General features: G+C 38.0%; 1 protein-coding gene across 3 annotated transcripts in view; it reads left to right on the top strand.

Moving 5' to 3' along the window:
- Nucleotides 1-15,491, top strand: part of NF1 (neurofibromin 1) — a 317,171-nt gene extending 301,680 nt beyond the window's left edge. For all 3 annotated transcript variants that reach the window (XM_040336668.1, XM_040336666.1, XM_040336665.1), the window contains one exon: nt 10,197-15,491. In XM_040336668.1, coding sequence (XP_040192602.1) covers nt 10,197-10,339 — 143 coding nt within the window. In that variant the 3' untranslated portion in view covers nt 10,340-15,491. The remainder of the gene's footprint in view (nt 1-10,196) is intronic.
- The last annotated feature ends 511 nt before the right edge of the window (nt 15,492-16,002 follow it).

Raw genomic sequence — 16,002 nt, 5'->3', positions numbered from 1 at the left:
AGAGTTGATCAGGCAGATTAACAAGCTTGACCCAATTGCCATTGATGCCAGTAATACTCATCCCCTTCCTTTTTGCATGTCAACATGCATGATGTTTGGGTAACCTTTTTATATATATATAAAAAAAAAAAAAAAACTACCAATCATGTATATACATAGAAGAGTTGAATGGGATTTTTTTTTTTTTTTGAAAATAGGGTTTATTGAGTTTTTTGGAAAAATAAAAGTGTTACAAAATAAAGCCATTGGGCATACCCCGGCTTGGGTAACATACATTATAACTATTCTAAAGTTCTAATACAACTTATTAAAACTATTACAACCTTGGACTGCTCATACCATCAGACGGAAGGAAAACAGAGGGATTACAGTGCTCATGCTTCAGTTGATCACTACAGTGAGAAAAGATCAGGTTAGGGAAAAATGCATCTATGTGTACCTACACAAGACAGTATTAAGCAATATCGAGTCTTCACCACTACAAGGCGAGCAAACAAACTTGGGTCTCTCGGTCCGACTGTGTTGCGATCGTGGCGTCTGAGTCCAGCCACACTTGCCAGATTTTGCCAAACTTAGTTGGGCAGCCTCTGGCCAGATAAGCCGATTTGTATAGTGGCACCGCCGAGTTAATCAATGATTTCCAAGAATTCAACGTGGGTACCTCTGGTTGTTTCCATTCTATGAGTAAGGCTTTCCTGGCATAAAATAATAGGAGTCCTATTAGAGTACTGGTTGCTCGGCGATGAGCCAGGGAGCTCGCCAGGCACAGCAAGCAGATCGACACTTTCAGCAGAACATGGATCATGAGTAGAGTTTCAATACATTTTGTGACCTCCGTCCAAAAGGATTGTATCCTGGGACAGGACCAAAACATATGATTGAATCCGGAGATAAGTTGTAGAAAAGGATACTCCCATGCGTCTTCCCAGTCCTCTGAATCCAGGTCAGGGACCTCGCCCTGCCACCTAGAGAATAAACCCACCAGACCAAAATGGACTGAGGGTAGTAGAGCTTTATAAATGGTAGAGGTGGGCTTGGCCAAGGGAACATCACCCAACGTGGATTGGACCGAAGGAGAAGCACTGGGGTGGACCCAAATTGGGTAGTGAAGGCATGGTGAATTTGAAGAAATCGAAAGAATTGGCAGTTAGTGGGCCCAAATTTCTCCTTGAAACAATCAAATGATATAAGGGAGCCTGAATGAGATTTTTTAGATGCATGAATAACACAGAACATTTATATATAAAAAAGTTTTATACAAAATTAAATAAATAGAATATAAAAGATCCACCATATAATGAAATAGTTTCAAATATGCATACATGGTTCTACATTGATGGTCATAGAGTAACCATTACTGTTTAAACCTGACGAGCAGATAGCACTTCAGATACTCCACAGAGGGTCCTGAGGGAGACCTAAAATCCCCATGTTTGCTGAGACCATCGTCATAGTGGTCATTTAAACAGGGTAAGGAGACTACAATACCATTTCCGGGTGTCTTCTTTGGTGGATGAAGTTTACTCTATCCCTTTACCCAGCATATGGATGATCATTTGGATTAACTCTTGGGACTATTTTTCCATGTGGATTGGTTCCACACGGTTTTATCACTTATTGCATTCAGTTTTCATTCCTCATTTCAGTTTTTGTGTTCTCTTGGTGTTTTTAGAATTTTATATAGATTGGTTTTATTGCATTCCAATTTTTTGTAACATTGCATTTCTCAATACTCATTAGATATCACGGTTTATATATTGATTTGTTCACTATTTGAATCCATTTTCAATCATATGAGCGCTCTACCCTATATTACACATGTTCTATTAATTTTTGTATCACAAATTTTTGGTACTGGCAGCTATCTGACATATTATATTCACTTTATCATTTATTATTCTAATGTTTATTTAGCGCAGTGTTTTCCTTTTGGAATTTTTTAAGAGATATATGATCTCTAATTCTGTGGAAGAAAGGCCTCTTTGTTTTTCCCACATTTCATAAGGTAGACAACCCCAACCGACTGGCAGTTGGTGAAAACACTTGGTCTATATATAACTCCATTTGGAAGAAGTGTTTCAGTGAAATTGAACAAAAATTTGTAGAATTCACATCGGCCACATGGGGCTGTATCCCTACGGTTAGCCTTAGTTTTTGTTTGAAGGTGGCTATGAGCAAGTTGGTCTATCCAGGACCTGGATTTTCTATAAGTAATTTGAGGAAATGGCTCAATGTATTTGGAGATATCCGCTGATCAGATTAATAAGGGCCAAAACTTTTGAATAATCTTTTTAACGTTTTGATGTTCTGCTGAGAATCTCATGATCCGAAGTACCTGCTGACCAGTTGCTGGACTTTTTTTGGGATCAATCAAGTCGGCCCTATTTTTGTTTTTAGCCCGTTTTGTAGGTTTTTTTAAGAATAGAACTGTAGCCCCAGTTAATTAGTCGAGACTGCAGGGAGGAAGCCTCTCGTTCAAAATCATGATCTTGGCTACAATTTCTTCAGATTCTTAAATACTGGCTGTACGGTATGCTCTGCACCAATGACTTGGGGTGAGAGCTTGTAGCGTGTAAGATCGTATTGCCAGCAGATGGGTTTCTAAATGGGGAAGAACCCAAAGTGCCATCTGCATTCAAATAAATGGAAATATCCAAAAAAAAGTATTACCTTTTTAAACACGGATCATAGTGAATTTCAAGTTATAACAATTCTCGGCCACCATTAACATAAGAGGATAATTCTTCAAGGGAGCCGGTCCATATGACAAATATATCGTCGATGAAGCGACGCCAGATCAGAATATGCTCAAAAAACTCTCTAAATCTGTCTGAAGAGAAGATCTCCCGCTCCCACCACCCCCCCCCCCCCCCCAGGTACAGATTTGGCGTACGATGGGGCACACTTAGTCCCCATCGCAACACCCTGCACCTGGAGGTAGTGGGAGCGATTGAACGCAAAGATGTTTGTTAAAATAAATAACAGCAAATGCAGGATAAACTGATTATACTTAGAAGCACCAGGCCCTCTCTCTGATGGGAAGCCCTCCACAACTCTGATCCCCCCAATCATGGGGAATGGAGTTGTAGAGGGCTTGCAGATCAATAGCCATAAACCACGACCCAGGGGGTACCCATAGGCCATCCAGAGATCTCAACAAGTCTGCTGTATCCTGAATATAGGAACTTTAGGAAGCAACGTGGGGTCTAAGATATATAGTCATCCACTAGCTTTCTTGCTGACTCCGTTAAACAGCCATTTCCTGACACAATAGGTCGGCCAGGAGGACAGTCTAGATTTTTGTGGACTTTTTGGCAATGCATACAAAGTGGGAAGTCTGGGTTTTTACAGTAAGAAATTCAGTTTTTTTTAATCTATGAGATTTTCATAGAAGGCACGAGTAATAAGTATGCAGTATTTGGTCTCAGCATATTTAACTTGTGCAAAGGGGATCGAACGATACCAGCTTCTATTCAAAAGGAGATCCATCACCATCTGTTTATAGTTTTGAACATACATTACTACGATCCCCTTTATCATAGGGTTTAATAACGATGTGCTCATTTTGTTTCAAAGTGTTGCCTTATAATTGTATATTTAAGATTTAATATCTCACATATATGATATATGGTTAAAATAAGAGTTCTATTGTCCAGAGCGAAAGCTTTAACATAACACACATTTATTAGAGCTTATACAAAGTCTAATCTAACATACAGAACCTATCTATAGTCTCAAACAAGATCGTAGGTTAAAATACATACATACATTTACATGAAGGAATCTAGCGCATATTCCTCTAAAACATTAGATTACAAGCGTGTGCAGTTGCTACATGTAAATATAACATGCCTATACCATAGTTACCCTTTTAGACCCATCCTTAAGGTCAGGTGTCCATAAAAGTCATCCTTCCATAAAGTGAATTCCCTTTCCCTCTGCAGTCGAGTATATCTCTCTATGCTGCCGTCCAATTGGTTGGCCTAGCTAGGATCACGATTGGAGGCCTGAATACATAAGTCGGCCCCCTTTCATGCAAATCCTGGTGACTATATTCGGCAGCAGATTAAAGTGAACTTTCCCAGGCTTAAAAAGGGTGGGGCTATCTTGATTGATCATCCCAGCATGGGGTCAGTCACAGAAAGGGGTTTAAATCACTGACTCTGTATTGTCTAGTAACGTAACAAAGGCTTTGCTATATGCTAAATGCCACGAATTAGCATTCTAAATGAACAATATACTCTGTACGCTGAGTGAAATGTCTTCAGCCACTACTAAGAGAAATATATTCATAATTACAATATATATATTTATTCATATATAGACACAGCCATATATATATATATATTACATCTCTATTTAATTTAGATTGCCAAAAAAACATATGGCAACAAAGATAATGCCTGACGATAGGATGGTTTAAGATTGGATCTGCCCCTGAATTTTTTTCCACTTGGTATTCTGCAATTCTCAGGTGACCTTTTGGGTGAAGGCCCAAATATTGGGGTTACCTTGTAGGGTAGGAAAAGTCTTAGAGTTTGGTTTATACAAATTAGGTGGGGGAAAGATTCTCTCTGTTGGAATCAAAGGAGATGGATCAGAAGAGATTTCCTCCATGAGATCATCAAATGGATTTCCTTCTTCCCATAGTTCCATAAGATCATTAAGGGCCTCAATTTCCCTAATGGTATTATTTTACCAAACCTCTTCTACTGAAGAATTCAGGGGGGGGGGGCGTTTTGTAGTCCTTATCAAAAATGATCTTGAACATTAATTTCCTAGCAAAAAGATTAACATCTTTAATAATCTCAAAAGCATCTACCTCCTGATCAGGACAGAAGGTCAATCCCAGGCTTAAAACCTGGGTCTGATCTGCTGTCAACAAATGTGAAGATAAATTGATTACTTGGAGACCGTTTTCTGGGTCACTTGCCAGTGCAACTTAAAAGTTGGGTGCTTTTTTGGTCTCCATATTTGGAGATGGTGAAAAAAATCGGTGCTGTGCGCAAATCCCCTAGGTTGGGGATTTGAAAGTCCCCCGAAGGGGTGCCAGAAGATTGGCTTACTTTTTGAAGTAGTGGGTGCCAAAGAAGAACTGGGGTGACCTTCACCCACAGAATTGGAAGAAACAGGTGCATTTCTAGTCTGTGAGCGTAAATCAGGACGCATATTGTCCGGTTGAGTGCATTTGGAGGAAGAGGCTTTCGAAGATACTCTGTCTTTCTTTTGAAAGAACCTGCTGACATATTTGAGGCTGTACCTGCTAGGGAAGAGGAAGATAAAGAAGACTCATCAGTCAGTGGGATCCCGATTTAACATTAGTTTGTTTACGTGAAGAGGATTTTGGTTTCCTCCATTGACTGTCAGAAGACCACCTATAGGCGATATTTGATTCATAAGCTAATCTGTCACGATAATATTTTTTGTCCTTGGTTTTTAAAATATTTGTAACAAAGGACTCCAAGTGTTTCTCCAAGAGACTCTCCCTATCAGAGAAAGTATCCTCAGTGATCAGATTGTTTTCCGTATACAGTTTTTCAATGTCTTCACAACGTCTAAATCTTTTACATAATTTTGACAAAGAGCCTCCATCTTAAATGAACATGACTGTAGATTTTACTCCCAGTTCGAAGTCAGACTCTGACTTTGTCATAATTATATAAAAGATTTAGAGGTTGTGAATAACGACATTGAAAAACTGTATACGGGAAAACTCCAATCTGATCACTGATTATACTTTCTGATAGGGAGAGTCTCTTGGAGAAACACTTGGAGATTGTGTATATATATGTATATGTATGTATGTATGTATGTATATGTATGTGTGTGTGTGTGTGTATATATATATATATATATATATATATATATATATATATATATATATATATATATATATATATATATATATACACACAATGTGTGTGCGCAGTTATGCTCATAAGTTTTCATTCCCTGGCAGAATTTCTATTCTTGCCATTTTTCAGAGAATATAAATGATAAAACAACTTTTCTTTCACTCATGGTTAGTGTTTGGCTGAAGCCTTTTATTATCAACTGTGTTTACTCTTTTTAAATCATAATCGCAACAAAAACTACCCAAATGACCCTGATCAAAAGTTTACATACCCCAGTTCTTAATACTGTGTTATTGCCCCCTTTAACATTAAAAAAGTTGTAAAGGAAAGAAAAAATTCCTTAAATAGCTTCCTTTACCTTAGTGCAGTCCTCCTTCTCTTACTTCATCCTTCGATTTTGCTTTTAAATGTCTTTATTTCTTCTGAGAAATACTCAACTTCCTGTTCTTCTGTCTGTAACTACACACCTGATGTGGAGAAAGCCTCGTGAGGGGGGAGGGTGCGAGCAGGCAAGTCAGGACGTTCTTTACTTTGCAGATAGAGAAAGGAGCTGTGTATTAGTGGGCGTCCTGACACGCCTGCTCGCCCCCTTCCCCCTCAAGAGGCTTTCTCCACACCAGGGAGAAAGCCTTGCATTACTGTGTGGAGTTAGACAGAAGAACAGGAAGTGAGAATTTCTCAGAAGAAATAAGAACATTTTAAAGCAAAATCGAAGGATGAGGTAAGTGGAGTACTGCACTAAGGTAAAAAAAAAAGCTATTTAGGGAAAACATTTTTTTCCTTTACAACCCCTTTAATTACAGCTTAAAGTATTTTGTGGCATTTGTGAATGAGGCTCTTTGTCTTCTCAGATGGTGAAGCAGCCCATTCCTTTTGACAAAAAGCCTCCAGTTCCTGTAAATTCTTGGGCTGTCTTGCATGAACTGCACGTTTTAAATGGCTCAATGATATTGCGGTCAGGAAACTGAGATGGCCACTCCAGAACCTTCACTTTATTCTGCTGTAGCCAATGACAGGTCGACTTGGCCTTGTGTTTTGGATCTTTTCTATGTTGGAATGTCCAAGTACGTCCCTTGCACAGCTTCCTGGCTGATGAATGCAAATGTTCCTCCAGTTTTTTTTTTTTATAACATTCTGCATTAATCTTGCCAACAATTTTGACCTAATTTCCTGTGCCTCTGTAGCTCACACATCCCCAAAACATCAGTGATCCACCTCCGTGTTTCACAGTAGGAATGGTGTACCTTTCATCATATGCCTTGTTGACTCCTCTCCAAATGTAGCGTTTATGGTTGTGGCCAAAAAAAGTAAATTTTGGTCTCGTCACTCCAAATGACCTAGTGCAAGAAGGTTTGAGGCTTGTGTCTGTACTGTTTGGCATATTGTAAGTGGGATACTTTGGCATTTGCGTAGTAATGGCTTTCTTCTGGCGACTCTACCATGCAGCCCATCTTTCTTCAAGTGCCTCCTTATTCTGCATCTTGAAACAGCCACACCACATGTTTTCAAAGAGTCTTGTATTTCAGCTGAAGTAATTTTTTTGTATTTTTCTTTGCATCCAAAACAATTTTCCTGGCAGTTGACTGAAATTTTAGTCGGTCTACCTGACCCTGGTTTGATTTCGACAGACCCCTAATTTTCCACTTCTTGATTGGAGTTTGAACACTGCTGATTGGCATTCTCAATTCCTTGGATATTTTTTTTTTTATATCCCTTTCCTGTTTTATACAGTTCAACTACCTTTTCCTGCAGATCCTTTGACAACTTTTTTGCTTTACCCACGACTCAGAATCCAGAAACGTCAGTGCAGCACTGGATGAAATATGCAAGGGTCTGTCAGGAGTCCAGAAACTCATTGACCTTTTACACACACACACACACACACACACACACACACATACATCACAGGTAAGGATGGATTACCTTTTAATAGCCATTCAAACCCCTTTGTGTCAACTTGTATGCATGTTATCAGGCCAATATCACCAGGATATTTAAACTTTTGATGAGGGTCATTTGGGTAGTTTCTGGTGTGTGTGTGTGTGTGTGTGTGTGTGTGTGTGTTTACGATTATATAATATATATATATATATATATATATATATATATATATATATATATATATATACACACACACACACACACACACACTATTACACAATTTTTTTTTTTTACTTTAGAAGCATTAGATTACACAGGTTATGTATGTGTTTCCTAGTGCAATAATTATATTTCCTCGGTCATAAATGTGTCCCATCCAACACCTTCTAGCACCCTATATATTTTACCCTATATTACAAGGGACTGGGGATCGATGGCACCCAAAGCATTTCTTGGATGAGCTCCGCTTCATGAAAATAATTGAGAACAGTTTTAGACTAAAAATTGAAAATTATTGTATAGATATAATGTCCAGATATGTACATCAACTCGTAAAATAAAGATATTCAGAATGCATTGCTGTGGGTAACAAGTACATACTTGAGTAACTGCAGTTCCTGGGAGGCTCGGTTACTAAAAATGTACCAGGGCATAAAAAAATGGGACAGTTTCTTGGAGATCAGGTAGGGCCATTAAGTTATTCTCAGAACATTTTATACAGAAGAGTAAATACAATATAGTAGATTAACGGTAGCCAAACTCCCAGATTTGCATTACGGGGTCAAGTCCAAATAGTGGTCTAAACAGTAAGTAGCTGTTTGGATGGGGTATATGGCTCTGCCGGTCACTTGGGGGTAGTGCAAGTGATTGAGTGTACTGTGTCGTCAATAAATTGGTATATATAAAAATTGTAATATATATATATAAAAAACATAGTTAATTATTAATTATTCCTTTGTGAAAAAATTCCTAGGGCCAATAAAAATACGTTTTGTGATAGTGAATGAGTGCTGTACAAATAATTCTAATTGACGCTTAGAGACAACCCCCCCCCCCCCCCCCCCGAGGAGAGACCCTCCAAGTGGGTGACTCCCAGCTGTCCGTCCAGCCCAAACTGAGTGAAATTGATATAGTAAAAAATAAATATATTACAAAGAGAGGTACTTTAAAGAAAGAAAAAAAAATTCAATATAGGCCCCCCCCTAATGAGGGTTTAACTATTAACTCACGTGATAAATTGGTTAGTATATAGCCTCAATAACCTCTTGTTACCTTATTTAAATGTGACCTGTTATGTGCTGGAGCATCATAAGCTAGATACAACAAATGTGAATAAACAATGTAATGATTCAAATTGGCATAAATAGGCCGCCACGAGGGGCATTAGACCCTGGCAACAGGGATCCTGAGGGGAGGCAGCAGCCTATCTATTTCCGAAGCGTAGATACCCCAGACCATTCGTATGGTCTACAGACCATTCTTCCATTAACCTCTTTCTTTCCACATTCTTGAGGCCAAAATTAGTAGAGCTATAAATATGGGAAATCCCTCTCTAGATTATTCATGTCTGTGCATCTGATACTAGATAATGGATTTCCTACTTGCATGATTGTGATACCCTTATTATTGGTAGTCTATTACCTGTGCCAAATTCAAATGTAAACAGAGCAGTATTGGTTTTTAGAGTGCAGAATCTTTTTTGCACCCAAGAGGCTTACTGTGGTCTGACTGGTTGTAGTTGTGTTTTTTTTTTTTTTATGGTTAGTTGCTAATGGTTACTGCCATTTGCACATACTCCTTGTACATTTTATAAATAAACTCTAGTGTATGTAGAACAGTTTACCTGTAAAAATATTAGCAATGCACATGTTTTGTCACCCTCAAAGCAGAACTATCTTGTTCACAATCTTTACTGGGAAAAGATCAATTTGAGTGCTTGGTTACTATGAGCTACAAAGTTCAGACTCTTCAGACCCCTTTCACACTGAGCCAACCATAGCGTCAGCGTTAAAACGCCACTATTTTTACAGCTGACGCTATGGACGGATTTGCGGCGCATTTCGGACGCTAGCGGGGCGCATTTAACCCCCGCTATTGGCCGAGAAAGGGTTAAAACCTTTTGCAATGCGGGCGGTATAGCCGCGCTGTCCCATTGATTTCAATGGGCAGCAGCGGTGGAGGAGCGGTAAACTCCACGCTCCAAAGATGTGGCTAGCGGGACTTTTTTTACTGTCCTGCTAGCACAACGCCCGAGGGCTTTCACACTGGAAACAATGGAGCAGCTATTTAAGGGCGTATTGCAGGCGCTATTTTTAACGCTATAGCACCTGCAATATGCCCTCAGTGTGAAAGGGTTCTTAATATATAAGGTCCATAATGTATTTATGTACACTGATTTTTTTATTTATTTTTCATACCACAATAAAATCTCATTGTCCCTGTTTTGGTTCTCTGCCATAGGGATTGACAAGGAAAATGTGGAACTCTCTCCCACCACTGGTCACTCAAACAGCGGTAGAACGCGCCATGGTTCAGCAAGCCAAGTGCAAAAGCAAAGAAGTGCTGGCAGCTTCAAACGTCAAAGCATCAAAAAGATTGTGTGATATTTTTTTTTTTTTTTTTTTTTTTTATTATTATTTATTTTAAAGTTCCTTATCTAAAACTGACTTAAGCGGGCGGCTTATCCTTGGCCCCGGCACAATATGATGCTGCACTTAATTTTTTTTTTTTTTTTTTTTTTACTGTTTTCCATGCAGTCAGCCATGTTGCCAGAAGATCAATACATCGAAAGCATCGTTTGAACTCTATACCATTTGGTTTCCTTATACATTTTTCCTTTTCCAGTTATTTCCAATCTTTGAGGGAACCATGGTCACAAGCGTATCAATGCCTTGTGAATTTTAGAATGAAGAAATTTTGTATTTTGATAACGGTGGCCCTGCCTTTACTGCATTAACTGTGTAAACATTAGTGGCATTCTCATGAGTCTTTTTTTGCCTTGTCTTTTTTATTATTATTATTTGTGTTTACTATGTTTTGCATTTAACTAAATATTAAAGCTAATCCTTTATAGTGGCTTTGGTGGGAAAAGAAACCAGTTTAAATCCTCCCCTTTAAAAAACACTTTTAGCTGTGGATTTTTTTTTACCTATTTGCTTAAAAAAAAAAAAAAAAAAAAAATCCTGTCCCAAATAACTTTTTTTTTTTTTTTTTCTAATGGTACTTTGTTGAAACAAATATGAACTGGTGTCTGAAAAGGGCCACCATACTAATTAGATTTTTGGGTACTTGCAATAAATTTGTTAAAGTAATTATATTTTTATTCCTATAAAAAAAATATATATATATATCTATCTATTCCAAATGTTTGCGCTGTTAAAGTATTACAGCATCTCTTTCATCTGAAATGCATCAATGAGTTCTGTCCTTACAATGCACTATTTATGAAAGGCAGAATGTATTCTGACATTAATGTGTTTTGAAATGTTATGTAAATATATTTGTGTATTTGGGGGGGGGGGGGGGAGAACTACTGTGGTGTTTTCAGAGTAAAGATATGGTAAGTAAATTGGGTGCATCTGAGTAGTAAAAGGGCTTTATTTCCTTTCTGCTTGATGATCATTTCCTTAACCCTTCCAGAGAGAGGTGTTAAAAGATTTCTTGCACTTAGGGGCGTAATCTGTGTTAAAGGTATATGCCCTCATGATTGGAGCTTCATTTTCAATTCTCAAAGGACATATAATTACTCTTTTGGAGATACTCACTTTTCTGTGCAATGTTGGTTTTAAAACTTGGGGAAGGGGAGTGAGGCAGGTGCCTTTTGTTCAGGCCAGCAAATATAATGGTACTTTTTGAACTGACAGGATCCTCCTTGGAGGAACTGCATCATGAAGTGTGTGATGCACTTTAACTTTTTCGTAGATCTGGTAATAGTTGGCAGTCTATTGTCTTAGCCACCCTTCAGAACTATGGTCTTTCATGTTAAACTATAAAATTTCCCATCTACTGTATTACTTGTAGTACTAGAGCTGGCTGTATAACGTAAATCCATTAAGTCATATTTCCCCAAATTACATGTCCTTTAATTATTATAATCTATTTACAGACCGGTTACATTTTCCATATAGAATAGATCATGATGTCCAGAGTTGCCATCGTTTTTTTTTTTTTTTTTTTAATATAACAAAAACATTTATTGTTCAGGGGGCATAGAAGCTAAAACTATCACTGTGAAAGGTTTGAATTCTAGCATTCAGTGAAGTATTAAATGATTGACTAACCATTTGATACTGTCTTGCGGATATGTGTCACTACAGCAAATCTTGGGGTATAATGCTATGTACCGGAATACTTTGTAAAAGGGAGGCGATTGCTGCGCAGGGCTTTAGACACTTGTCCAGAACATTCTTAACTCAGAGGAAATCAATCCTTTTTGACAAATTTTGAGCAAAAGGGAAAGACATCTAGGTGCTTGCATTTAGGGCTTAAATATATTTACTGCTGAACACATGTAGAATTGAAATACTTAGAATGCTATTCTACAACTTAGATCTTGGACGAACGACCAAGAATGGCTTTAAACGAAAACACAAAATATAGTTCAATATAAGAAAACTATAGAGTGATTTAAATGTATTTCAGTAAATCAAACTCCACAGCTAAACAAATATAATGGTACAAATAAGTGTTGGGATTTAATAATTATAGCACATAATCTGCATTTAACCATATGATAACGCGTATTTCACAGATGTAAATAAGTGTCTTCTTTTGTTGTTTTCTGACATTGTGATTTTGTTTTGTTTACAGTCCTGGAAAAATAAAACTGTGGACAGAAACCTATTATGCAAATAGTCTGCCAAAATCCCAGTGTACTTCTGTTTAGCTGTAGCTGGTGTTAATGACATGAAGGACAAGGCTTTACATGGACAGTGCAAAAACTTACATGTAATGCATAGAGGATTCTTGGCACAGCTCGTGTGTGTGTGGTGGTGGTGTGGGGGGGGGGGGGTACCTGGAGAAAAGGAAAAGTAAAACTGTTGCCCCAGCTTCTCTGAAATCTGTGCACAGCACCTTTTTTTTTATTTTCCCTTTTTTCCAGCTTTAATATGTGAACTGCTGTATGGAATGAAGTGATTTTTAAACAAATGAAGTAACACATTTGGAGAAATGTTTTGCTAATGGACTGATGGGCTTCAATATATACATCAGAGATGCGTTTGAATATACAGTTCCCATATAGTTTTGCATTTAATTTTTTTTTTTTATCTGTTAGGTAATACAAATGACAACCATATCTAACTGCCTGTCAAGAAATTACATAGGTAACTGGTAGTTCATTAACTGCAGCAGATTTAGCAAAGCGGTCTTTCTTCAGCACCATGCTCTGACATATAGGGTCTAAGTTGCTAAGAAGAGACAGGTTGATTGTGTATTTGGGATATTATTGCAAAGCAGGGTTAGTAACGCTAGAGTAAAGCTAGCGATTTAATTTTGTAAAGAGTATTGTCCTCAATGCACAGCTATAGTCAAATTACCCCACTACCCTAGCCTCATGTAATGAGTATCCAGAGCAGTGTGTTGACTGCTGCTGTACCCCTCGGCTATAGAGCAACACCATTACTTGCATGGCATTGCTGTTGATGGATGGCAAATTCCAATGGTGCTTGCTGGACAAACCGCATGAACAGAAGCAATTTATCAATGTACATGTATTGCACGTTATATTCCACCCTGTAAGTAAAACAGTCAATGCCGACAGGGTGCCCAAGTATATTTTTTTGCAAAGTACGCAGTAATGTTATTGGCACACCTGTAGGTCTCTGCGGACACCCCTCAAGCCCACCCAATATACTCCCGTATTTACCTTCGCCTGTTCCCAGTATCTTCCTGCACACAACAAAGCTTGTTCAGCAGCATTATAGTGCACTTTTTTTTTTTTCAAAAAGAGGCACATGCATAATATGTGCTCCTTCCCTATTCAAGCATCGTTGAGCCACTGAAGAGAGTGTAATGCGCATGCACTGGGGATAGAGCATACAATGCACATGGAGCTCTGCTCTGTCCCTGTGCTATTAGGGAAGAGCAAAGGTAAATAAAAATAGTCGTACTGTATATCTGACTGGCTGTTGGTGTGCCTGCAGAGGACTACAAGTGTTGACAGTCTTATTGTACTGTATTTTGCAAAAAGGCACCATGCATTGTAATATTCTGGGGTCCCATATCTGCAAGGGTCGTTTTACTTGGGTGGACTATGCCATTAATGTTCATAGTCATTCTACAGTGAACTTCCACTTTGACATGCATTACTAATATTGTAGATCATTTTATACATAATATGCTACCAAACAAGTTCTTATGTCATGGAAGTATATTTATATAGTTCTGTGTACCATTTCAATTGCATACCTTTCTGTACCTGCTACCCAGCTTAGTAAAGAATACAGTATATGGGCACCAATATAATGTACTTTTGACTAGATTAAGTCAAAAGTAGATTCAAAGAAAATCAGTTTAAGGTATACAATTCTCTGAAATGCCTTTCTCTACATCATTCTTCCCTAAAATATTCCTGTGGTTCTATAAAAAGGTGTGTGTGTGTGTGTGTGTGTGTGTGTGTGTTATAAAAAGCTTGACACAAGTTTTCTCACCCACTGTATTTGAACACTAAAAAAAAAGTTTTGCTGAAACGTTCTTAAATTTTGGATAGAACTTGAACTGAAAGAAAAAAAATACTAGTCTGAGCTGCATTACTTAGGTTATATTTCAAATAATTCTGCCATCAGACAAAGCATATAATTGTGAGAATTATCGACTCTTGGTTTGTATTAAAAGCAAAATTGGTGCCCATAGCAAATCTACGCTTGTACTCTTTTTTTCAAATCTTCTGTATAAAGATGACAGGCACAATCTGATTGGTTAGTCATTCCTGTAAATGCATTCATATGTTGGTTAAAAAGACCTTAGTTGTACATTTTCTATCTGAATTATTTACCTTCGTGGTTGAATACTATGTATTTATCTTTAAACACGTCTGATAAACAGTTTGAATCTCTGATGTGCATATTGGTTTCAGTCTATGTATATGGGTATATGGTTCTGCAAGCCTGGGTAATGTCCGGTTCCTGGTGGGTATGGGCAGTCTGTAAGGTTTTTAACATTCAATTTTAGGCAGTTTTTCCCTCCCTCTTTAAGCATGTGTTATCCAATGTTATGCAACAGACTTTACCACAGAAAGTCACTTTTAAGTGTTAGCAACATTACTTTTTTAATGCAGTAAATTCATCTGTAAATATTTTTTGTGTAAAATTTGACAGAAAGGTATATTTACTACACTGTAAATACATGTGACAATATATTGTATTATTTTGCTTTTTTGTAAAGCAGTTAGTTGCTGTACATGTATAACATAAAAAATTTGAATATTCTAGTGTTAGTAATTGTTAACTTCTCTCCTTCCTGCTGTTGAGTATGTCATTTAAATGAAAAAAGAAAACATGATGCTGTGTTCTACAAACTCTCACTGTGTATGATATATTATTTCCTTTCGGGCCATACAGTTTCAGCTGTTCCTTTACTCACTATCCTGTTAATATTGTAAGCAAGTGTATGCCAGCAGGAATAAAACTGCCACCGCCAGCCAAACTGGCATCTAGATACAGTTAGCAGAAATGATTTATCATAACTGTTTTCTCCCCAATGTTCCCTCATGTATGTACATCCCCTTTTTTGAAGTAAAATGTAAATTCAACCTGCTATCATGTGTTTTTGTAGTTCTTACCAGTACGGCAATTGACTGATAAACTATTAACCATTTCAGCTTCGGAAGGATATACCCCCTTCCTGACAGCACTTTTTGCGATTCAGCACTGCGTCGCTTTAACTGACAATTGTGCGGGCGTGAAACGTTGCACCCAAACAAAATTGGGGTCCTTTTTTCCCCACAAATGGAGCTTTCTTTTGGTGGTATTTGATCACCTCTGTGGTTTTTATTTTTTGCGCTATAAACAAAAAAGAGCGACAATTTTTACACCACGGGACACAGAGACTAAGTCTTTACATAATGGGTTATATGCTCACCAGAGGTGATTGGACACTTGCACAACCAATCACAGTTCCCCTTCATATAGCCCCTCCCATCCAGGAAGTACCTCAGTTTCTTCGCCAGTGTCTAAGGCAGGGGTCTCAAACTAGTGGCCCTCCAGCTGTTGCGAAACTACAAGTCCCATCATGCCTTTGCCTGTGGGAGTCATGCTTGTAACTGTCA

This window comes from Rana temporaria, chromosome 2 (genome assembly GCF_905171775.1).
Source record: "Rana temporaria chromosome 2, aRanTem1.1, whole genome shotgun sequence".
NCBI classification, from domain to species: domain Eukaryota; kingdom Metazoa; phylum Chordata; class Amphibia; order Anura; family Ranidae; genus Rana; species Rana temporaria.
The sequence above is the reverse complement of the archived record's forward strand: the minus strand, read 5'-3'. Positions and strand labels throughout refer to the sequence as shown.